Raw genomic sequence first — 24,890 nt, 5'->3', positions numbered from 1 at the left:
GAAAGCAAAAATATGATATCAGAGACTGAAATTTTAATCAGAAAAATAGAAAATTTAGAAAGTAAATGGAGAAGATCTGCTACATTCTGGTAAAAATAAAGACAAAATATAGTAATTAGGACAAAGGCAATAAAATCTAAGCTTTGTGTGCTGACACCAGCATGGAGTCCACCATCCACCAGAATGAGATGAGATGACAGCTTCAGTGCCAACCTGGCCATTAAAGTGGGTTCAGAACACCCTAGGGTACACAATGAGATCACATCTTAAAAAGAATGAAATAGAAAAAATTAACACTAAGCAACCTACTTTGAGCAATCAATTAATCAAATAATGAAATCAAGTCCAAAATATCCTATCAAACAAACGAAAATGGCCACACACCACACGGAGACCAATGAGATTCGGAAAAGCAGTACCAAGAGGGAAATCTGTAGACATCAATGCCACTCAAAGAAGCAAGCTCTGAAATAAACCATCTGCCCCTGTGTTTCAAAGGACAACAGAACAAGAATGAACCAAGTTCAAAGTTAAGAGACAAAAGTAATTAGTAGGGCAGAAACAAGGAACTAAGATGCTGAATAATACAGAAAAGAGGAACAACAACAGCAGCAACAGCCTGTTCCAAACAACAACAACAACAACAACAACAACAACAACTCCTCAAAAACCCAAAAACCAAAAAATCCGACAAACAGTATGATAGACTAAAAATTAAAAAAAATTCAGAGATGAAAATGGAGACATTGCAACCAATACCACAAAAACACAAAGGGTAGTGAAATATGACCAACAGGCATCTGGCAACTAATTTTATAGCCCAGACACAATCCTGAAGAAACTTAACAGGCCAATAATAGGAGTCAGTTATTTAGAACTCTCTCTTCGGAAAAAAAAAAAGGGCCAAAGACCAAATGGCTACTGGGCTTCACCAACTATTTCAATCATAATTTAATTCATACTGGTATCAGTTTTATGCACGTGGCTATACATGGACACCAAAAGAGGGCAATGGAGCTCTTTCTGAAGCCAAAACTAAAGTCTGTTTGTGCGCTACCAGACACTGGTGCTGAGAACTAAACTGGGGTCCTTAGAAGAATATTTCCTCTGAAGTCATCTTTCCAGTCCCTGATAGGCTTAATTAGATGTTTAAAGCTTATTGTAATTCTCTTTTTGAGAACTGATCTCATTTGTTAATTAAAATCTTATTTACTTTCATATGAAGAGCTTCCCTACTTTTTTCTATTTGGTCCTGAGCATCCTGCACGATGAACACCTGATTGGTTTTCACTGAGCTAAATAGACCTCAAGCTCCAGCACATGTGTTTTAGAACACTACTGACTCAGTGGAAATTTTCTTGTTCAAGCAAACAAATGTGTCTTCTTTGTATCTACTGTGTACGTATTAATCACATGGTGCATACTTCATGTTAAAAGAATGAGAATCACTATTTACATACCTAAGCCATTTATAGAAAACTAGCCGCAAGTGTACTAATAAGTCCACCATTTTTTGATATAACAGACCAAGTTTTTCAGAATGTTAAAAGACAGTTTAATTAACTTTTATCTATTTGGAAAGAAATACTTAGTTTAGAAACATAATCCTGATTACATAATGGTTCATTTCAAGAAAGAAAATAGGGATCTCAGAATCAGCCAACAGAGCCATAGGATTTAGAAGCTCACACACACACACACACACACACACACACACACACACACACACACACACACACACACACCATTTCAGGATTGAAAATTGTTTTTTAAAACTGAAAGCCATCATTTACAATAGCGTTAAATCCATCTTAGCAATAAGTTTTGAGACACGAGTTCTTTGATTACAAGAAATCAATGCACATGCTCAGAAACCAGGAACCTGAAAATATCTCTTAATTATTAAACCTTTTTTATGTGATAAATACAAGTCCACGAACGTTTTGCACCTACATTGTGTACTTGAGGGAAAGATGGCTAGCAAAAAAAATTGCAAGGAATACTCGACAATCTGAAACAGCTACAAATATGACTATCAGTATCTCGCTAGTACAGACCTCTTTCCATGACTGAAATTATAAAAGCATCAGTGGATATACATCACATGAGGCCAAGGTGTGATTTCTAGCTAAACCCCAAACAATCCCTAAAATTGGAATTCTCCTCCGTGTTCCTGTAACCTTCATCATTCAAGAAGTTGGGAAGTACTGGTTTAAGAAATTTAAACTCATTTGTTCCAGTACCTCCTGTCAGACACACCTCGTACTGGTAGCTCTGGGATAGAGTCCCTGTACCGCTGACATCCACCAGGTGGCCAGGAAAGTGTCCGTCAGGCACAGAGCAGCCACCCAGGGAGGTCTCCCTGGCCCTCCTGCACAGCCTCACCCCCACGAACAGCAGCACAGACAGGAGGAAGAGAGAAGACACAGAGGCCAAAGCAATGACCAGGTAGAGTGTCAGCGCATTTTCTTCTTGTGCAGGATCGTGAGCCACCTCTGGCAGAGGCAGGTAAGGCTGAGAGAAACCATCCACCAGCAACACATGCAGAGTGACACTCGCAGAGCGCGGAGGATCTCCATTGTCCTTTACCAGCAGCAGCAGCCTGTGCTTGGGCACATCGCGCTCGCTCAGCATCCTGGTGGTGCGCACCTCGCCATTGTGTGCCCACACACTAAACAGCCCAGGCTCCGTGGCCTTGAGCAGCTGGAATGACAGCCAGGCATTCTGGCCAGAGTCGCGGTCCACAGCTACCACCTTGGTGACCAGGTATCCGGGTTCTGCAGCCCTGGGCAGCAGCTCAGTGAAGGGCGCAGAGGCGTTCTGCAGCGGGTAGAGCACGAAGGGCGCATTGTCATTGTCGTCCAGCACCACCACGCGCACCAGTGCCTGGCTGCTGAGCGCGGGTGAGCCTCGGTCTGTGGCACCCACGCGGAACTCGAAGGCCTGCAGCGCCTCATAGTCCAGCGCCCTGAGCGCGAACAGCTGCCCATTGTCTGCATTGATGGAGATGAGTGAGTCGAGGGCCAGCTGTGGGTCTCGAGGCGGCAGCAGCGAGTAGGTGATGTGGGCATTGGATCCTGAGTCTGAGTCTGTGGCACTGATGGTGCCTATGTGCAGAGCGGGGCTGTTGTTCTCACGGACGAACATGGTGTAGGAGGTTTGGGTGAAGGCGGGGGCATTGTCGTTGATGTCAGACACCTGCACTGTTATGGTGTGCCGGGTTGTGAGCCTGGGTGTGCCCATGTCAGTGACTGTGATGGTGATGTTGTACTCAGCTCTGCTCTCTCTGTCCAGTGCTCTTTCAGTTACCAACGTGTAGAAGTTTTCTTCATTAGGTTTCAAGAGGAAAGGAAGATGGTCTTGGATGGAACACACCATTTTTCCATTGTCTTCAGAGTCTGGATCTGAAATTCCAAAAACCGCAACTACCGTTTCAGGGGAGTTTTCTGGAATATCGCTGACCAGTAATGACATGGTGAGTTCAGGAGCGTTGTCATTTACATCTGTCACATTTATTACTACTGTGCATTTTCCTGAAAGGCCTCCCCCATCAGAGGCCTCGATTTCCATACGGTAAGACTGAGTTTCCTCAAAATCCAACAGTTTTTTTACTCTAATTTCTCCGGTATTTGTATTTATTTCAAAAGCCCGAAGAACTTGATTTGAAGATTGAAAAAGCGAGTAGGAGAGTTCTCCGTGTGTCCCAGCATCTAAATCTCTTGCGGATACAGTGATGACAAGGGAGCCCACAGGGCTGTTCTCTTGAACCTGCACCTCATAGAGCCCTTGGGCAAATTCAGGGGCATTGTCATTAATGTCCAGAACCACAATGACAACCTGAGTAGTCCCAGTCTTGGGAGGTGACCCGCTGTCCAGAGCTGTGAGTGTTAATCTAATCTGTGCCTGCTTCTCCCGGTCCAGTGCTTTGTCTAGCACCAGCTCTGGATATTTCCTCCCATCGCTGTGATTTCGGGTGAGAACGTGGAAATGGGAGTTGGTGCTGATTGTATAGTTCTGAACTGTGTTGCTCCCCACATCCAAATCTTGAGCTATTTTCAATGGGAACGTGGCACCTGGATGGCTGTTTTCCATGATTTTAAGGAGAATTTCATCTTCCATGAATTCAGGGGCATGGTCATTTACATCTTGAAGCTGTATTTCCCCTTGAATAAATTGCACTGGGCTCTTCAGTAACACCTGGAAAGGTAGGATGCACGGGTTGGTGCTCCCACATAACTCCTCTCGATCCAATTTTTCTTTCATGAGCAAATTTCCACTCTTCTGCTCCAGCTGCAGGAGCTGTTTGTTCCCTTTGGAAAGAATCTGGGCACCCCTGATGACCAACTCCCTTAAACTCAGCCCTAAATCTTTTGCTAGGTTCCCCACCAAAGAACCTCTGTCTGTCTCCTCCAGAATGGAATACTTAATAGTTGCACTGCCTGCCTCCCACAGTAGTAACAGAAAGATAATGGCGGTCACTTGCCTTTTCCGTGGTGCCTTGTGGAGTGATGTCTTCATCATTCCTCTGCTCCAAAGGATGCAGCAGTTAATGCTCCAAGAATTGCTTTGTGAACAATTCAGGAATCTTAGCTATATAAATTTGAGCTTCTTTTCTTTTTTAATGTTGCTGGACACGGCTTATCTGCCTCTCCGAAAGGATCGATCGGCAGAAATGTAAAAAGCTTCCTTTCTCAGCAGCAAGAAATGGCTCTGACTTTACAGTCACAAATTCGCCAAGTTTTAGTTTTCTTAGCCTGCAGCGCCACCAAGCGTTCTGTTTTACAACTTCAGATAATTTTTCTTTCGTAGTACACTGTAAAGGTTACAATGTGTGGCCCTCCTTTTAGGTCAAAGTGTTCTATTTGCTCCTTTCCCCTAAGTCTCATTTGGCAGCCTTGAGGTAGCTAAGTTGTGTGTGAGAAATATATACCTTTCTCACGAAGGAAGAAACTCAGTACACAAAGCTCTGCAGAGGCAGTCGCTCATTTAAAACGTATCTGTACAAGTTATCATTTGGTTTTTGACCATAACACCATGAAGGAACAAACAAAATTTCTTGCTCTCGAGGAGTTTTCATTTTATTGTAAAAGTTACTAATTTCTTTCTATTTAAAATAAATATATTATTTTTTTTTAAAAAAATACAGTCTTTAACTTTCAAATGGCAATATGCCTGAAACTCCTGAAGGGTAACTAAAGGGAGATTTTTTTTTATTGTTTGTTTGTTTGTTTTGGTCTCTATGGTATACATTCTTTGGAACTATCCTTCATTTGTGCACTGTATGTGATGATCAATAAATTTGACTGGAGATGGTCACTCACTTTGTAAGTAGTCAGTTCTGGCTTAGAGTTCAATTGTAGTTTCTCAAATACAAAGAAGACAATGGGATCAATGTTGTAAAATCGATACTTTCTCAGGAAGGGTTTTGTCCTATGTGCTATAGATAGGAGACCAGAAGGTGTACAACTTTTGGGATGTGGAAATTGTATAATTGAAAAACACTGAAGTTCCAACCAGAGCTATATAGTAGGAATGAAAGAAACAAATGCCCCCAAGAAAAAGGGTGCCACGAGGGACAAGTATCCCAGAATCCCAAAGAGTAAATGCTTCCTAGTCCACTTTGATTAAGTAAATTAAAAGTAAAATATCCATACATCACCTTGATACAATTTGCTTTTCTATGAGAGAAATTTGAAAAGAACATTTTTATACAATATGGCAACAATAACCTATAAAACAAGCCTATGGATAGACATTAGAGGAGAAAATACAGATACTTGAGAAAGCAGAGAGTGAAGTTTGGAAGATATAATTGAGATTTATAGATATAAACACAATAACTTTGAACTCCCAATCTGTTAGACAAAAACTGTGCTTTTCTGGATTTTATTCTCAGCAATAAAATTTAGAATGAGTAGAAAGATATTTTCTGTATGGAAGTGATAATGCCTTAGTAAGTGATATTTTTAAAGTTTCATATATTTGTAATTAAAATCAAATAAAATAAAACTTCAATCATTGGCAAAGGCACATTGTTGTAGAGAGAATGTGAGCATTTCTTTGTAGAATTTTTGTTTAAAAAAGGACTGCTGGCCCTTACAGTCTCCATCTGCACCCAGAACAGGGGCTATCCCACAGCTCTCAAAACCAAATTCTCCTAGAGAGAGCTGGTCTTACGGGAGCACTCTCACTCCAAAGATCACAAGCTCTCAGGCCCACAGGAGAGAAAAGCTCCAGTCAGAGACAGAAAGACCAACTAACATCAAAGATAACCAGATGGAGAGAGGCAAGCACAGGAACCTAAACAACAGAAACGAAGACTACTTGGCATCATCAGAACCCAGTTCTCCCACCACAGCAAATACTGGATATCCCAACCCAAGGGAAAAGCAAGATTAGGATTTAAAATCACATGTCATGTTGATGATAGAAGACTTTAAGACAGACATAAATATCTCCCTTAAAGAAATACAGGACAACACAGGTAAAAAGAAGCCCTTAAAGAGGAAACACAAAAACCCCTTGAAGAATTACAAGAAAACACATCCAAACAGGTGAAGGAATTGAACAAAACCATCCAGGATCTAAAAATGGAAATAGAAACAATAAAGAAATCACAAAAGGAGACAACCCTTGAGATAGAAAACCTAAAAAGGAGACCAGGAGTCACTGATGCAAGATCACTAACAGAATACAAGAAATTGAAGAGAGAATCTCAGGGGCAGAAGATACCAAAGAAAACATTGACACAATAGTTAAAAAATGCAAAAAGGGAAAAGGTTCTAACCCAAAATATCCAGGAAACCCAGGACAATATGAGAAGACCAAACCTAAGGATAATAGGTATAGACAAGAGCAAAGATTTCCAACTTAAAGGTTCAGTAAATATCTTAAAAATATTACACAAGAAAACTTCCTCAACATAAAGAAAGAGATGCCCATGAACATACAAGAACTCTACAGAATACCAAATAGACTGGACCAGAAAAGAAAGTCTTACCATCACATAATAGTCAAAACACCAAATTCACAAAACAAAGAAAGAATATTAAAAGCAGTAAGGGAAAAGATCAAGTAACATATAAAGGCAGACATATCAAAATTACACCAGATTTCTCAACAGAGACTATGAAAGCTAGAAGATCCTGGATAGATGTCATACAGACTCTAATAGAACACGAATGCCAGCCCAGACTACTATATCCAACATAACTCTCAGTTACCATAGATGGAAAAATCAAGACATCCCATGACAAAACCAAATCTACACAATATTTATTTTTCTTCAAACCCAACCTTACAAAGGGTAATAGATGGAAAAGACCAATACAAGGAGGGAAATTATACCATAGAAAAAGCAAGAAAGTAATTTTATTGCAACAAATCTAAAAGAAGATAACCACACAAACATAATTCCACCTCCAACAACAAAAATAACAGGAAATAATCACTATTACTTAATATCTCTTAACATCAGTGGATTCAATTTCCCAATAAAAAGACACAGACTAACTGACTGGATATGTAAACAGGACCCAGTATTTTGCTGCATACAGGAAATACACTTCAGTGATAAAGACGGACACTACCTAAGAATAAAAGGCTTGGAAAATTTTTTCCTCGCAAATGGTTCCAAGAAACAAGCCATTCTAAAATCAAATAAAATTGACTTTAAACCAAAAGTTATCAAGAAAGATAAGGAACTCTCAATTCTGAATATCTATGGTCCAAATGCAAGGGCACCCACAGTCATGAAAGAAACTTTACCAAAGCTCAAAGCATACATCACAGCACACCACTCTAATCAATGGACAGATCATGGAAACAAAAAACTAAATGAAGACACAGTGAAACTAACAGAAATTATGAACCAAATAGATTAAACAGACATCTATAGAACATTTAATCCTAAAACAAAAGAATATACCTTGTTCTCAGCACCTCATGGTACCTTCTCAAAAATTGATCATACAATTGGTCACAAAACAGGCCTCAATAGATACAAGGGGATTTTAACAATCCCTTGCATTTTATCAAATCACCACGGACTAAGGCTGGTCTTCAATAACAACAAAAATGACAAAAAGCCCTCATACACATGGAAGCCAAGCAACTCTCCATTCAATGATAACTCCGTTAAGGAAGAAATAAAGAAATTAAAGACTTTTTAGAATTTAATGAAAATGAAGGCACATTCCCAAACTCATGGGATACAATGAAAGCAGTGCTAAGAGGAAAACTCATAGCTCTGAGTGTCTCCAAAAAGGAATTGGAGAGATCATACTTAGCAGCTTGACAGCACACCTAAAAGTTCTAGAACAAAAAATGTCATCAAGGGTGCTGAGGGTGCCTGAAAGAGAATGGGGAACAAGAGACGCAAAGAAGAACACCAAGACAAAAGTCTGATCAAGGTGACAATTTTATTTTTTCCCAAGGCTGAATTTATACCATAACAGGGGTAACAGAGGGAGGGGGGAAGTGTGAAACATTTCCACAGGCCAAGGACACAGTATTGGTGTGGTCAGCTGATGTCAACTGGATGTCAGAAAGGTCACAGGCTTGTCATATCTATTGGTCAGCAGGATGTTGGTTTTTCAGAAAGGTTACAGGTCATCACATTGGGCATCTTGACATCAGATGTATTTCTCAGCAAGGTCACAACTTTATCATATCATTATTCATCTTGACCACCAGATTTGTATTAGTCTTCTGCAGCTGGCTGGGGGTTTTCCATGAACCCAGTCATACTGAACTCTAACCATAATATTAACATCAATAATGGAGGGTTTCAAGGGCATTGCTCCCAACAAACAAAAGCAAATACAACCAAGAGGTGTAGATGGCTGGAAATAACTAAACTCAGAGCTGAAATAAACCGATTAGAACCAAAAGAACTATACAAAGACTCAACAAAACCAGGAGCTGGTTCTTTGACAAAATTAACAAGATAGAGAAACTCTTAGCCAGACTAGCCACAGGGCAGAGAGACAGTATCCATATCAACAAAATCAGAAATGAAAGGGGAGACAACAAAAACTAAGAAAATTCAAAAAATTATCAGATTCTACTACAAAAGCTTATATTCAACAAAACTAGAAAATCTGGATGGAATGGACAATTTTCTAGACATATACCAGGTACCAAAGTTAAATCAGGATCAGATAAACCATCTAAACCATCCCATTACCCCTAATAAAATCGAAGCAGTCATTAAAAGTCTCCCAACCAACAAAAGGATCAGCTGGGTTTAGTGTACAATTCTATCAGACCTTCAAAGAAGACCTAATACCAATACTCTTCAAACTATTCTACAAAATAGAAACAGAAGGAACACTACCCAATTCATTCTTCTAAGCCACAATTATGCTTATACCTAAACCACACAAAGACCCTACAAAGAATGAGAACTTCAGACTCATTTCCCTCATGAATATCTATGCAAAAATACTCAAATAATTTTTTCAAACCAAATCCAAGAGCACATCAAAATGATCATTTTCTGTGATCAAGTAGGCTTCATCCCCAGGATGAAAGGATGGTTCAATATATGGAAATCCATCAATGTAATCCACTATATTATCAAACTTGAAGGGAAAAACACATGAACATTTCATTGGATGCTGAAAAAGCATTTGACAGAGTTGAACATTCCTTCATGATAAAAGTATTGGAAAGATCAGGACTTCATGCCTAAACATAGTAAAACCCATATACAGCAATTCAGTAGCCAACATCAAACTAAATGGGGAGAAATTTGAAGCAATCCCGCTAAAATCAGGGACTAGACAAGGCTGTCCCCTCTCTCCCTACCTATTAAATATTGTACTTGAAGTCCTAGCTAGAGGACTTAGAAAACAAAAAGAGGTCAAAGGGATACAAATTGGAAAGTAAGAAGTCAAACTATCACTATTTGTAGATGACATGATAGTATACTCAAGTGACCTCAAAAATTCCATCAGAGAACTCCTATATCTGATAACTTCAGCAAAGTGGCTGGATATAAAATCAACTAAAAAAACAATAGCCTTCCTTTACTCAAAGGATAAACAGGTTGAGAAATGACACCCTTCACAATAGTCATAAATAATAAGATGTAACTCTAACCAAGAAATATCTGTATGACAAGAACATCAAGTCTCCAAAGAAAGAAATCAAAGATCTCAGAATATGGAAAGATCTCCCAGATCATGGACTTGCAGAATTAATATAGAAAAATGGCCATCTTGCCGAAAGCAATCTATACATTCAATACAATCCCCATCAAAATTCCAACTCAATTCTCCATAGAATTAGAAAGAGCAGTTTGTAAATTCACTTGGAATAATAGAAACCCTGGATAGCAAAAATTATTCTCAACAAAATAAAAGAACTTCTGGAGCAATCACCATCCCTGACCTCAAGCTGTATTACAGAGCAATAGCGATAAAAACCTGCATTGTATTGGTACAGAGACTGGCAGGTAAATCAATGGAAAGGAATTGAAGATCCAGAAATGAACCCACACACCTATGGTCATTTGACCTTTGATAAAGGAGCTAAAACTATCCATTGGAAAAAAGATAGCATTTTCAACAAATAGTCCTGGTTCAACTGGAGGTCAGCATGTAGAAGTTGCAAATTGACCCCTTCTTATCTCCTTTTACAAAGTTCCAATCCAAGTGGATCAAAGACCTCCACAGAAAACCAGATACACTGAAACTAATAGAAGAGAAAGCAAGGAAGACCCTGAACACATAGGCACAGGAGAAAATTTCCTGAGCAGAACACCTATGGCTTTTGCTCTAAGATCAAGAATTGATAAATGGGACCTCATAAAATTGCTTCTGTAATGCAAAGGACACTGTGATTAGGACAAAATGGCAACCAACAGATTGGGAAAATGTCTTTACCAATCCTACATCCTATAATGTCTATCATATACAAAGAACACAAGAAGTTAGTCTCCAGAGATTCAAGTAATTTTATTAAAACTTGGGGTACACACCTAAGAAAGAATTCTCCACCGAGGAATACCAAATGGCTGAGAAACACCTAAAGAAATGTTCAGCATCCTCACTCATCAAGGAAATGCAAATCAAAACAATCCTGAGATACTACCTCACAGCAATCAGAATGAGTAAGATCAAGTACTCAGGTGACAATAGATGATGGCGAGGTTGTGGAGAAATAGGAACACTCCTCTATTTTTGGTGGGATTGCAAGCTTGTACAACCACTCTGGAAATCCGTCTGGTGGTTCCTCAGACAATTGAACATAGTACTACATAGTACTTAGGACCCAGCTATACCACTCCTGGGTATACACCCAAAGATGCTCCAACATATACCAAGGGTACATGCTCCACTTTGTTCACAGCAGCCTTATTTATAATAGCTAGAAGCTGGAAAGAGCCCAGATGTCCCTCAACAGAGGAATGAATACAGAAAATGTGGTCCATTTACTACTCAGCTATCAAAAACAGTGACTTCATGAAATTCATAGGCAAATAGATAGAACTAGAAAATATCATCCTGAGTGAGGTAACCCAATCGCCAAAGAACACAAATTGTGTCCATTTACTGATAAGTGGATATTTGCCCCAAAGCTTGTAATACCTAAGAAAAATTTATAGATCATATGAAGCCCAAGAAGAAGGAAGAACAAAATATAGATGGTTCATTTCTTCCTAGAAGGGGGAAGAAAATACTCATAGGAGGAAATACAGGGACAAAGAGTGGAACAGGAACTGAAGAAAATGTCATCCAGATACTGCCCCACCTGGGGATCCATCTCACCAAACCCAGTCACTATTGCCTCACCAAAACCAGTCACTATTGCTGATCCCAAGAAGTGCTTGGTGACAGGAGCCAGATATGGGTGTCCCCTGAGAGGCCCTACTGATACAGATGAGGAAGCTTGCAGCCTGAGCACAGGGATCCCAATGGAGGAGTTAGAGAAAAGACCGAATGGGTGGAAGGGGGTTTACAACCCCATAGGAAGAACAACAATATCCACCAACCATGTCCCACCAGAGCTTCCAGGGACTAAACCACCAGCCAATCAGCACACATCACACATCTCAGGACTCATGACTCCAGAGGATGACATTGTCCAGCATCAATGGAAGGAAAATCCCGTGATCCTGTGAAGACTTGTTTCCCCCATGTAGGGTAATGCCAGGGCTTTGAGGTTGCACACACACACACACACACACACACACACACACACACACACACACACACACACACACACACCCCTTGTTCTGAGGGTCCTTGCACATTCTCATTCTTGAGGGCAGCAGAACCAGGTCTGCATGCTCTAACTTCGTCTCAGCCATTTCTTTCATACACTATCCTCTTTAGCCTGGTAAGTCAAAGTTCCAGAATCTTTTAATTTAGCAATTAGATTTACACTCTCAATCCACAATACATCTACAGAATAAATTCACTGTCAATTAATAAAGATAGAAACTGCCCAGCTAGACAAGATAAAATTCACCTAGACCACCTGGATTGGAATCATCTTCCTCTGTCGTCTCCATCTTGATTTCTCTCACTCCTCCTCCTTCCTAGACTTTTCCCCGCCTACCCTTTCTTCTCATCCAATGATAGGGAACACCGTATCCTGAACCCGCCTTGCTTCATAATGACATTATCCTACATAAAATTATTATTATTATCATTATTATTATTTTAAAAAAGGACTGCTGGATGACTGGTAACATAAAACAAAGATTTATTCAACTTTTACAAATATCTTGATGCTAAAAGACCATACTCTTCTTACACAACGCTCACAAACTATAATTTAAAATGAATTGACAGTTCAGTAAAATCTACACTTAAGTAATATGTGTTGATTATTAAAATGCACAGAGACATTCCTAGTTATGCATACATAGGGTAAGTGTCTTAGTGTTTAGAGTTCCTTACATTTAGAGATGCACCTGTTAACCAACACGAGACTAAAAAGTTCAGTAATACCAAGTATTTACATTTAAAATTTTCTCCAAACCAATAGTAAAATTAATCACTTGTTTAAAATGAAATCTCAAAGGCTTTACATAATAATATACTTAAAAGATTGTTTGATTTCATATTCTATTAAAATATTTTACTTGTCAGATACAGGTTAGTGCTACTAATTAAAAAACAAACTATGAAGCATAATAGAGAACAAGTGGAATCTCCAGAAACTGTCTTTCTAAAAAGTACAATCTCAAAAATAATAGCAATGGTACAGGCCAGGCCAAGCATGATGGAAAAGCCTTTAGTCACAGTACTAAGGTGACAGATGCAGGTAGGTCTCTCTGAGCTCCAAGGTAGCCAGGTCAATTTAATAAGTTTCAGACCATCCCAGGCTACACAATGGCACATGATTTTACTTCCACCACTCACAAGAGAGAGGCAGTGGATCTACAGAATGAGTTCCAGGATAGCCAGGGTTACACTGAAAAACCTGTCTCCCTTGATGCCCCAGAGAAAGGAGATGTGAGGGGGAGGTGAGCTGGAGATGGGTGGGTGGATGGGTGGGGGATCACCCTCTCAGAGGCAAAGGAGAGGGGGGATGTGGTGAAGAACTCTTGGAGGGTGTACCAGGAAGGGGCAACATTCGGAATGTAAATAAACAAGAAAAAGAAAAAAGAAATAGGAGATCCCTGTCTCTGAAAACCAAAATAGAAAAGGAAAGGAGAATTGATTTAGCTCAGTAGTTTATTTTGCTTAACATGCATGAGACACTGGATTCCATTTCCAGGCACTATTCCAAAAAGTAAGGACATAAGCTTCTGCTAATACACATCAATAGCATGCAGGTATAGGTTAAAAGATATTTTTAAGCTTAAGCAGAATTTACTAGTACACTAAAGTATTTAGATGAATAGGAAGCTATTCCGAAGAGTAGGACTTTGCTCTGTGTTCCTCTCAGGTTCTACAGAAGGAAAGTGTGGGTTAATTGCCTTATGCAATTTGAACTCACCAGTCCCAGTGTCTCCCCTCAGACACACCTCATACTGGTAGCTCTGGGAAAGAGTCCCAGAGCCGCTGACATCCACCAGATGGCCAGGAAAGTGTCCCTCAGGCATAGAGTAGCCATTCAGAGAGGCCGCCCTGACCCTCCTGCACAGCCTCACCACCACGAACAGCACCACAGAAAAGAGGAAGAGCGAAGACACAGATGCTAAGGCGATAACCAGGTACAGGGTGAGCGTATCTTCAACATCCTTCGTGGAATCCTGTGCTACCTCGGGGAGAGGTAGGTAGGGCTGAGAGAAGCCATCTACCAGCAACACATGCAGCGTGGTGCTGGCAGAGCGCGGAGGGTCGCCATTGTCCTTGACCAGCAGCAGCAGCCTGTGCTTGGACACGTCACGCTCACTCAATAGCCTAGTGGTGCGTACCTCGCCATTGTGCGCCCACACACTGAATAGCCCTGGTTCGGTGGCCTTGAGCAACTGGAATGACAGCCAGGCATTCTGGCCTGAGTCGCGATCTACAGCGACCACCTTAGTGACCAGGTAGCCAGGCTCAGCCACCCTGGGCAGCAGTTCTGTGCAGGGCACAGAGGCATTCTGCAGAGGGTAGAGCACAAAGGGTGCATTGTCATTGTCGTCGAGCACCACCACGCGAACCAGCGCTTGGCTGTGGAGTGCAGGAGAGCCTTGGTCTGTGGCGTTCACGTGGAACTCGAAGGCCTTCAGGGACTCATAGTCCAGTGCCCTGAGCGCAAACAGTTGCCCATTGTCTGCATTTATGGAGACCAGCGAGGAGAGGGCCAGATGCGGGTCGTTACGCGGCAGCAGTGAGTAGGTGATGTGGGCATTGGTGCCTGAGTCTGAGTCTGTGGCACTAATGGTGCCTATGTGCAGGGCAGGGCTGTTGTTCTCATGGACGAACAGGGTGTAGGAGGTTTGGGTGAAGGTGGGGGCGTTGTCGTTGATGTCAGACACCTGCACTGTTATGGTGTGCTGGGTTGTGAGCCTGGGTGTGCCCATGTCGGTGACTGTGATGGTGATGTTGTACTCAGCTCTGCTCTCTCTGTCTAGTGCCCCATCTGTTTCCAGAGTATAGAAATTCTCCATAGATGGTCTTAGAAGAAATGGAAGATTGTCATCTATGGAACACATAACCTGCTGGTTACTTCCTGAGTCCGCATCTGAAACGCTGAATACTGCCACTATGCTACCTGGCAAATTTTCAGGGATGGGGCTGTTGAGTGAGGATAAGATCACTTCCGGAGCATTGTCATTCATGTCCAATACTTGGACAACTAAAGAGCATTTTCCTGTTAGCCCACCACCATCTAGGGCCTCGACATCCACATGGTAAAATGGAAATGCTTCAAAATCCAACATGCTTTTCAGTCGAACTTCTCCTGTCTTAGTGTTTATTTCAAAAGGCTCATTAAGGCCATCATCTTGAGACAGTCCATAGGACACTTCCCCGAAGGATCCTGTGTCCAAATCTCTTGCTGAGACAGTAATGAGCAGTGAGCCAACAGGGTTGTTCTCAGGGACTTGGACCTCATAGAGCTCCTGAGCAAATTCTGGCGCATTGTCATTTATGTCTAAGACCAGTATTTGAATCTCTGTGGTCCCTAACCTGGGCGGAGACCCACCATCCACTGCAGTGAGCTTTAGTCTGAGCTGGTCTTGCTCCTCACGGTCCAACGCCTTGTCCAACACTAGCTCAGGGAACTTCCTGCCATCGCTGCGGTTGCGAGTGAGCACATGGAAGTGAGGGTTCTCATTGACCGTGTAGCTTTGAATGCTGTGGCTGCCCACATCCAAGTCCTGTGCCATTTTCAAAGGGAATATCTTTCCAGGTGGAGTCATTTCTGATATCTTAAGGAGCATTTCTTTGGCAGGAAACTCTGGGGCATGGTCATTTATATCTATAACTCTCAGTTCAGCTTGATAAAACTGCAAAGGATTTTTTAGTAACACCCGGAAAGACAGCACACAAGGCTCTGTGGAGCCACACAGCTCTTCCCGGTCCAGGTTTTCATTTAGTACCAAATCCTGGGTCTGTGGGTCAAGCTGTAAATACTGTCTGTTCCCCTTGAAAACCACTCTCGCCTCCCGAGCAGCCAGTTCTCCCACCCTTAGTCCCAAGTCCTTAGTCAGGTTGGCCACAAACGTGCCACGTCCTGTCTCCTCCAGCATGGCATACTGAATTGATTCTGAACCCACCTCCCACAAAAGCATGGATGTAATCAAAATCATCACTTGCCTTGTCTTGCACCACACTTCCGTGTGTGACATCTCTATTGGCTGATCCCAGAGGAAAAATCTCTTCCAGCTCTTACTCACTGAGGTAACTTTGGCCTTCCCGAAAACCTTTGCTGTGGAATTGTAGATTTGATCTTACAGATTCTCAGTGGCTCCTCTTCCCCGGAATGCCTAGCTGCAGCAGTAAATGGTTCCTGTATTTTTGCGTCAGCTTCTAGGTGAATCGGAGCCTGAGGATTCTCAAGGGTTCTTACTCATTCTCTTAGCCTACACCGCCACCATGCGTTCAAATCAATAACTTCATGAGAAATCTTCAGATCAACACTGAGCATTATAAAGACTTTTATCCAAGTCTGAGCATTATAAAGACTTTTGAGTCGGTGTTTCCGAACTGAGTGTGGGAAGGGTTTCTTAGGAGACTTGTTTGTGTGTTCATCCTTGAGTTTTGCTTTTAGGTTGGTTTACAAGACCAATCTATATCTTGAATCCAACTGTCTGCTGACCTAAGGGGAGCCCGCATCACAGTCTTCAGTGTATTTACAAATCATTCTCTCTGGCCATGTCAACTTCCCACAGTCAACTATGGTTCTTTAACGGTACACATGATCTCTGATGAGTTCTGTAAATTCACGAGTTTAAGATGTACAGTTTAATTGTCCCAATAAACACATCAACAAATTATTGAAAATGTGGGCATTGGTCAGAAACATAAATGTTGAGCTAAACACTAACTTCTCTAAAATACACGACTCATAGATGGCATGAGCAACAGACTTACTTTGTGATAAAGTCACATGAGGGCAGTAATGGTAATAATCATTAGGTCACTGAGAGGAAAACTACAGCCAAAAGGTACATATGATGGCAGAATAACAACAAAATGAATAATTTAAAATAGGAATGAGAAGAAATGGATATTTGTCATAAGAACTTTAAGGTTTAACTTCATTTCTAGGCGAGTAAAATCGGTCATTGATTTGATAGATTTGGGGGTTTTATTATAACTTTTCATTGGACGAAACACCCTCATGTTGATGGATCAAAGTCTAAAAATGTATTATTCTATTGTAATCTCTCTATGGCATGTTTCAGAAAATGTCACTCACAAACTACCTCTGCTCAGGCACAGCATTGCACAACTGCAATCCCAGAGCTTGAGAGTCTAAGACAGAAGGATAGCAAGTTCAAGGGAAGCCTCGGCTACAGAAAGACTGCGTCTCACAAAACAACAAGTAGAAAGTCAGATAATGTGACATGGATTACGTTTAAACACACCATGGAATTTAATGACTGAACATCGTGGTTATATTCTGTTACCGTCCTGCTGTTTTCTGATAAATTCGAGACTGTCTTTAAGTATCATTTTAAAATGTGGGTAAGTACTCATACAGGAACATAATATATGATAAATATGACTGGTTTCTGATGGATTTTGTATTTATTTAAAGATAAATTTATTGAAGTCAAGCAAACTTCACATAACAGCCAAGACAGTGAAAGGTGTGAAATTAGAATATATTAAAAATATTTTAACTCTTAGTAAAGCAAATTTAAAATTTGGTGGTTGAGATCATCTTATAGCCAGAAATCACATGTGTACATTCAGTGGAATGAAGAGAATCACTATCAGGATCCTCCAGGGTTTACTAGAAAAACCACTTCCGAGGATGCGCATTTCTCCAGACTGTGAATAACAAATGGGACTAACAAAATAAAACCGATCCTCAAAGACTGTGGATGGGTTTGGTCTTTTCTGGACCATTTCTAAATGTTCTTTTGAATGGGGTCATGGTTAGCCATTGTTGTCAATTTGATTGTCGTACAGACAAGATTGGTCATTACCTCCTGCAGTGTCTGTGAAGGGTTCCCTAGAGAAATAACTGAGGCAGGAAACCCACATTGCATGTGGGCAGCACCATCCCCTAGGCCACAGCCAGAATCAGAGAAGAAAACAGGGAAAGGACTCCAGGTAAGCAGTCTCTCCTCTAGTCTTTTGTCACCTCAAAAGGTCCTCTTCCTTCAGTGATGGGCTGAAGCCTTGAGCCAAAATAAATGTATCCTTCCTTGTTTTCTTTACACACTACATCACTGTGTGTGTGTGTGTGTGTGTGTGTGTGTGTGTGTCTAACAGAGGGTGCTCTCACTTCTGATTCCAGTTTAATGGCATATTATCTCACAAATTACTTTATTCACTTTCTGTGGCTACATTGGCACCAGGTGTCTTCAAATATGGCTTAAAGAGTATTCCCAAAGTAAAAACAAAATTTTATCAGCATTATAACATTTGTTGAACTCAATCTAGACAAAGAAACATCCTTTAAGAACATTGGTATTTAAATGAGAATGATCTTGATATTACCCTCTGCACACAAAAAATCTGGTATGCTAACAATTCAGCTAATAATGGTTTAAAAATGTATTTTTCAGGAATAGACAAGTTGATCAAAAAGAACTTTTAAATTTGTTTGAAAGTGCTTTTGAGATGGGAAGATGTTTTGATGAGTAAAAGCACTTGTCTGCACAAGCATGAAGCCCCTGGTTCAAATCCAAGTTTTCCTCTATGGAGGTGGGAGGCAGACACAAGAGAATCTCTAGAAGCTCTAGGGTAGGTTAGGCTGGTGCATACAGCAGAAAAACAGCAAGGGGACCCTGTCTGAAATAACATAGAAGGCTATCCCAAGGTATCTTTTGACCTCCATACAAATGCCTTGGTCCACACATGCACACACACACACACACACACACACACACACACACACACACAGAGTGCTTGCCAACTAGAACAGGTTTTGGTAAGAAAATGGACAAAGTTGTATGGGGAGATATTGCTGCTTGTAATGTAGGTTGGTGCAACCAATCTTGAAATCTCGTTGGAAACATCTATTGAAAGTTTACTCATACAACTCTATCCCCAAGAAGTGAATGTTCATCCCAAATGCAAATATGCATCTAATCAAAATATATATGTAACAATGTTCATAATATTATTTATAACTAACAAACCAAAGTAATAAAGTGTGGCATACACAACCAGAATTAACAATTTATGACAAAAATTATAAAATAACAACCATTAAAGCAGTATTATGCATACATTTCATAAACACAATATAGAATGAAAGAAGCAACTGGTAACTTACAAGAAATTTACATAAACTCAAAAGAGGCAGGACTGTAGATTGGAAGTTAGTATACTTGCTATGCTTAGGCCAATTGTGCCCAATTTGAGTGGCACCCGCCATGCTAGTAATATTTCGTTTTCCCATTGCACTGATAGCATATGTTCTTACTTTATGCAAACACATTTAGGGGAACATTAAGGGGTTTTTTTTGTCACGCTATAATTTGACTTAAAGCCTTCACTTCTTTTTTGATCACAGGGATCAATATAGGAAAACACGAACAAAACAAAGCAGAATAAGACAAAAACGTCCATAACTATTCTATTGCATTCTCAGATACCGTGTGCAACATCATTTATATTCATCCCACCAACAGTGAGTTTAATAAAGAGAACGCTGTACAGCAGCTTGCCTTTTCAACTTAGCATCGGAAAGACTGCTGAGAAACAAGATGGCTAGAATAAACAGAAAACACAACTAGTATTGGATTTTTATTAAGGTCGCTCACCACAGCTGAGCCTACTCATGCATGCTCACAATCCCAACATAGGACAACAGAGGCAGATGGACTGCCACAAATTCAAAGTCAGTCTGTACATAGTCATTTCAGATCAGCCAGGGCTACAATGTAAGACCCTGTCTGAAATAACACAACAAAGCAAGGCATCTCTAACAATGAAAGTGGTTCCAATTCATTACAGCGAATATGAGTTCCCCTCCAAAGCAAAGTTTTAATAATTGTAAAAAAAAAAAAAAAACACCCAGCATGCACTGGTATGGCATAGAAATCTAAACAAACACAATGGAGTAGAACCAAATTCTCTAGAGTAGGATCACATCTGAATAGTTTGATCCAAAACAAAGGATAAAATGAACATATATCTCAGGAGTTGATTCACGGCACTATGCCATTCTACATCAGGGATAGTTAAGGAAAAATGAGGTAACCACCACTTCAAAATCAGTGTTCTAATAGAATTCAACGCTATTGTGCACAACAGCGTTTTCTCTTTCTTCAACAGCAGCCTGGGTCGGAAGGATAGGAAACAATGGTTTAAGAAAGTTAAACTCATTTGTTCCAGTACCTCCATTAAGACACACCTCATATTGATAACTCTGGGACAGAGTCCCGGCACCGCTGACATCCACCAGGTGGCTAGCAAAGTGTCCCTCAGGCACAGAGTAGTCACCCAAGGAGGCCTCCCTGGCCCTCCTGCACAGCCTCACCCCCACAAACAGCACTACAGACAAGAGGAAGAGAGAAGATACAGATGCCAAGGCAATGACTAGGTACAGTGTGAGAACGTCGTAATTATCTTGCATGGAATCCTGTGCCACCTCAGCCAATGGTAGGTAAGGCTGCGAGAAGCCATCCACCACTAGCACGTGAAGAGTGACACTGGCAGAGCGCAGAGGATCGCCATTGTCTTTGACCAGCAGCAGTAGCTTGTGCTTCTGAGCATCTCGCTCACTCAGCAGCCTAGTGGTGCGCACCTCACCATTGTGCGCCCATACACTGAACAGCCCTGGCTCTGTAGCTTTAAGTAGCTGGAACGACAGCCAAGCATTCTGACCAGAGTCGCGATCCACAGCCACCACTTTGGTGATCAGGTAGCCGGGCTCTGCTGCCCTAGGCAGTAGCTCAGTACAGGGTGCTGAGGCATTCTGCAGTGGGTAGAGCACGAAGGGGGCATTGTCATTGTCATCCAGCACCACGACCCGCACCAGAGCCTGGCTGCTGAGCGCGGGTGAGCCTCCATCTGTAGCGCCCACGTGGAACTCGAAGGTCTGCAGTGCTTCATAGTCCATTGCTCTGAGCGCAAACAGCTGCCCGTTCTCAGCATTGATGGAGATGAGCGAGTCGAGGGCCAGCTGCGGGTCATCAGGCGGCAGCAGCGAGTAGGTGATATGGGCATTGGAGCCTGAGTCTGAGTCTGTGGCATTGATGGTGCCTATGTGCAGGGCAGGGCTGTTGTTCTCGCGGACAAACATGGTGTAGGAGGTTTGGGTGAAGGCAGGGGCATTGTCGTTGATGTCAGACACTTGCACTGTTATGGTGTGCTGTGTGGTGAGCCTGGGTGTGCCCAGGTCTGAGACCGTGATGGTGATGTTGTACTCAGCTCTGCTCTCTCTATCAAGTGGCCCCTCAGTCACTAACGTGTAATAATTCTCAAATGTGGGTTTCAGGAGAAATGGGATATTGTTCGGAATAGAACACACCATTCTTCCATTGTCCCCCGAATCAGAATCAGAAACACTAAAAACAGCAACTACAGTCTCTGCGGAATTTTCTGGGACCAGGACTGTGAGCTTCCTAATTGTCAACTCTGGGGCGTTGTCATTCACATCCAACACCTGTACAGCCACAGTGCATTTTCCTGAAAGGCCTCCTCCATCTGTGGCTGCGATTTCTATGTTATAATTGCTAATTCCCTCAAAATCCAGCTCTTTGCTCAGACGGATTTCTCCGGTGATTTCGTCTATTACAAATGGTTGAAATACCCCATACCCTTGAAACAGAGAATAGGTCACATTGCCATATACCCCAGCATCTAAATCTGTGGCAGAGACTGTGACAACAAAGGCATTGAGGGGATTATTCTCAGGAACTTGCACCTCATAGAGTGACTGTACAAACTGGGGGGAGTTATCATTGATGTCCACAACTTCTATGTGAACTGTGGTGGTTCCTGACCTGGGCGGGGCTCCACCATCCAGAGCAGTGAGGATTAAAGAGAGTTTAGGCTGCTCCTCCCTATCCAGGGCTCTGTCCAGCACCAGCTCTGGGTATTTCCTGCCATCTGTGCGACTGAGAGTAACAACGTGGAAATGGAGATTGGGACTGACTGTGTAGTTCTGAACAGCGTTGCTCCCTATGTCAGAGTCCTGAGCTGCCTTCAGAGGAAACACGGTCCCTGGCTGGGCGTTCTCAGGGATTTTTAGAAGCATTTCTGTGTCAGGGAACTCTGGAGGATGGTCGTTTACATCTGTGAGTTGCAGTTCAGTTTGGAAGAACTGCATAGGGTTTTCCAGTATGATCTGGAAGTTCAGCACACAGGGTTCTGTCGCCCCACAAAGCACCTCGCGGTCTAGTTTTTCCTTTAAAAACAAATTCCCAGTCTCTGTATCCAGCTGCAAGAGCTCTTTGTTTCCTTTGTAATGGATTTGAGCTTCTCTAGTGGCCAGTTTTCCTACCTTGATCCCCAGATCTTTCGCCAGGTTAGCCACCATATAGCCACTCTCTGTTTCTTCTGGCATGGAATATCTAATGGCCTCAGAGCTAGACTTCCACAATAGCGACAATATAGTAAGAAAAAAGACTTGCCTTTGCTGTGGTATTTTTGCTAGCGCTGTCTCCATTGTTCAGATTCAGTCCTGAGGGTGCTGCTTCTTCAAGTCAATTACAATCCACTCATGAGGGTCCGGGAAGATATTGGAGTAAATCCGATTAGGAAGGTGTCTTCTTCCCAAATAGTCACAAAAACACGTCCAATCACCTCCACCTCCAAAGCTTCCTAAATTCTGCTTTTCAGGTTAATGACTTCCTGTGAGTCTGCAGAGCTCATTCTCCATATTCTTAGCCTGCAGCGCCACCAAGCGTCCTTATTTCCTCTTACATTTCATTTTGCTATTTCAACTCTCATTTTAAACCTGATGTGTTTAAGTACCCTTTTAATTTGAACAAGCAGCCTGTACTGTGATTTCAGTTCTTAGCAACCAGAAATTTCTACATATGATTTTGACAAATTAAGTTTTGCTTGTAAGAATATATTTTATTTTTATTTTTAAGCATTTTTATCACCCTTCCAAAGAATGCCACCATTTGGATTTTCGAGACATAGACCCTCAAAGACTCAGCTTCTCTGTGCAATATTACACATTACATAGAAAAAGGACAAGATATCGGACCACAGTGATGGCCAGTATCAACCCCGAGGCTTTAAGACCCAGAAGAAGTCACGTTTCAGCTCTGTCTGGCTCAAAAGTCTGCTTTACTGGAAGGGAGTTAAGGAGCTCTAATACTCGAGGAGATTCTCATCTGTTTGTTTTAGAATTTTCTTATCTGCCATATTCACCACCCAGCCAGGAGCAAGACCAATGAAAATCTGCCTTGGATCCTTCCGAATGCTGAGCATTCTGAGAGTTCGCCTTTCATGATAGCAGGAAGGACATAACCAAACTTCATGGTGCATTCAAGTCTTGCTTTGGGAAACTTGGCAGGGTTGGCCAGGTACCCTCATTCCTTCACATTGGTATAATAGGGTACCAGTGCTTCAGGTAGGAATATTTGCTTTGGAATGTGCTGTCCTTGTAGAAAGAATGGAACAGGCTTGTACAAAATCTCCAGACTTCATGGGTCATAAAAGACTGTAGTAACAACACCTCCATTTTATCAATTGTAGCATTTGAAGCCAACTGCACCTCAATATTATCTTTTGCTTGAAAAATATCAGAACCTTCTTCAACTAGCTGGACCCCATAATTGCTTTTAAGTACTTGGATGGTCACACCTCTCCCATTCACAATCTGAGTGAGGTCAATAAGTTGAGTTTGACCAACTCAACCAAAGTCAATGGATGTTGTAGTCTTCTGAGACTCAAAGGCAGGTACTGGTGTCTAAAACTATGTCCTGCATTAAATCCATATTTTCGGATTCAGGTGTAAAATGGAGTCCGCTCTCCCTCAAAGTCCAGCTGAGGCTGGATTCTTCTCTGCTTTTCTCCTTTATGACCTCTGCCACATTTCCTACTTCTCCCGTCTCTTGGATGTCTTTCCTGTTTTCTGGAATCAGGGTTGGGCTTCAGGATATCCAGGTTCACTCACAAGGACCACTACAGCTCCAGGCTGGTCCCACAGCTGTGTACCATGCCAGTCATGAATCTTTCCAGGGGCCAAGAATACATTTAAATTCATTTTCAAACAAACTAAAAAGCAATTATTTGTTTATATAAGACTATTGAGTAGACGGATCCACTTTCTTGTGTAAACTTTAAATTTTATTTTGTTCAAGAAGGTAAACATAATGGATATATAGAAAAATTAATTATACTTTTTATAATTAATAATTTTTGCTTTGAAATATACCATTCATCTAGGAGGAAAAAGTCATAATTGTATACTCATTGAATGTCTATAATGTTATTCAGTTCAACTTAGACAATAAATATAATAGGCTAAATTCCAAGAGAATTTGCCCCTCTACTGTTTGATTATTTCTCCCAATGATGGGTAGTCTGCATGTGTAGTTGTGCTATGACCATCGAAACGTGACTGTTCCAGTTGCTCCACATCTCTGTAACACTTGGTGCTGTCATCTCAATATTTAGAACATTACTGCATGTGTGGTGATTTCATAGAGTAAATTTAATTAGTATTGGTCTGTCATTCATGAAGTTTTGTACATTTTCATGTTTATCAACCATCAGGTTACTGTCTTCTGAGATGCTTGTTCATGCCATGTGTGAACACACATGCTTGTTCGCATGTGTGTTTGTGTGTGTGTCTTCTCTTTGCTTGTTGAAGTACCTTGTATATTCTGGGTATAATTTTTCAGATATATA

General features: G+C 41.4%; 3 protein-coding genes and 1 pseudogene across 3 annotated transcripts; all 4 read right to left on the bottom strand.

Moving 5' to 3' along the window:
- Positions 1 to 1,530: 1,530 nt before the first annotated feature.
- LOC116884716 (protocadherin beta-14) lies at positions 1,531 to 6,229 on the bottom strand. Its single transcript, XM_032885902.1, has one exon. It carries the CDS (start codon positions 4,519 to 4,521, stop codon positions 2,125 to 2,127), a length of 2,397 nt encoding a protein of 798 aa, XP_032741793.1. The 5' UTR covers positions 4,522 to 6,229; the 3' UTR covers positions 1,531 to 2,124.
- A 7,444-nt stretch (positions 6,230 to 13,673) lies between these two features.
- On the bottom strand, positions 13,674 to 16,708 carry LOC116884581 (protocadherin beta-6-like). Its single transcript, XM_032885723.1, has one exon. The coding sequence runs from the start codon at positions 16,238 to 16,240 to the stop codon at positions 13,850 to 13,852; it is 2,391 nt and encodes a 796-aa protein (XP_032741614.1). The 5' UTR covers positions 16,241 to 16,708; the 3' UTR covers positions 13,674 to 13,849.
- Positions 16,709 to 19,807: 3,099 nt separating this feature from the next.
- LOC116884583 (protocadherin-3) lies at positions 19,808 to 23,714 on the bottom strand. Its single transcript, XM_032885724.1, has one exon. The coding sequence runs from the start codon at positions 22,687 to 22,689 to the stop codon at positions 20,299 to 20,301; it is 2,391 nt and encodes a 796-aa protein (XP_032741615.1). The 5' UTR covers positions 22,690 to 23,714; the 3' UTR covers positions 19,808 to 20,298.
- Positions 23,322 to 24,404, bottom strand: LOC116884896 (annotated as a pseudogene).
- Positions 24,405 to 24,890: the final 486 nt, after the last annotated feature.

Source organism: Rattus rattus, chromosome 15, assembly GCF_011064425.1.
Source record: "Rattus rattus isolate New Zealand chromosome 15, Rrattus_CSIRO_v1, whole genome shotgun sequence".
In the NCBI taxonomy this organism is placed as follows: Eukaryota; Metazoa; Chordata; class Mammalia; order Rodentia; family Muridae; genus Rattus; species Rattus rattus.
The sequence above is the reverse complement of the archived record's forward strand: the minus strand, read 5'-3'. Positions and strand labels throughout refer to the sequence as shown.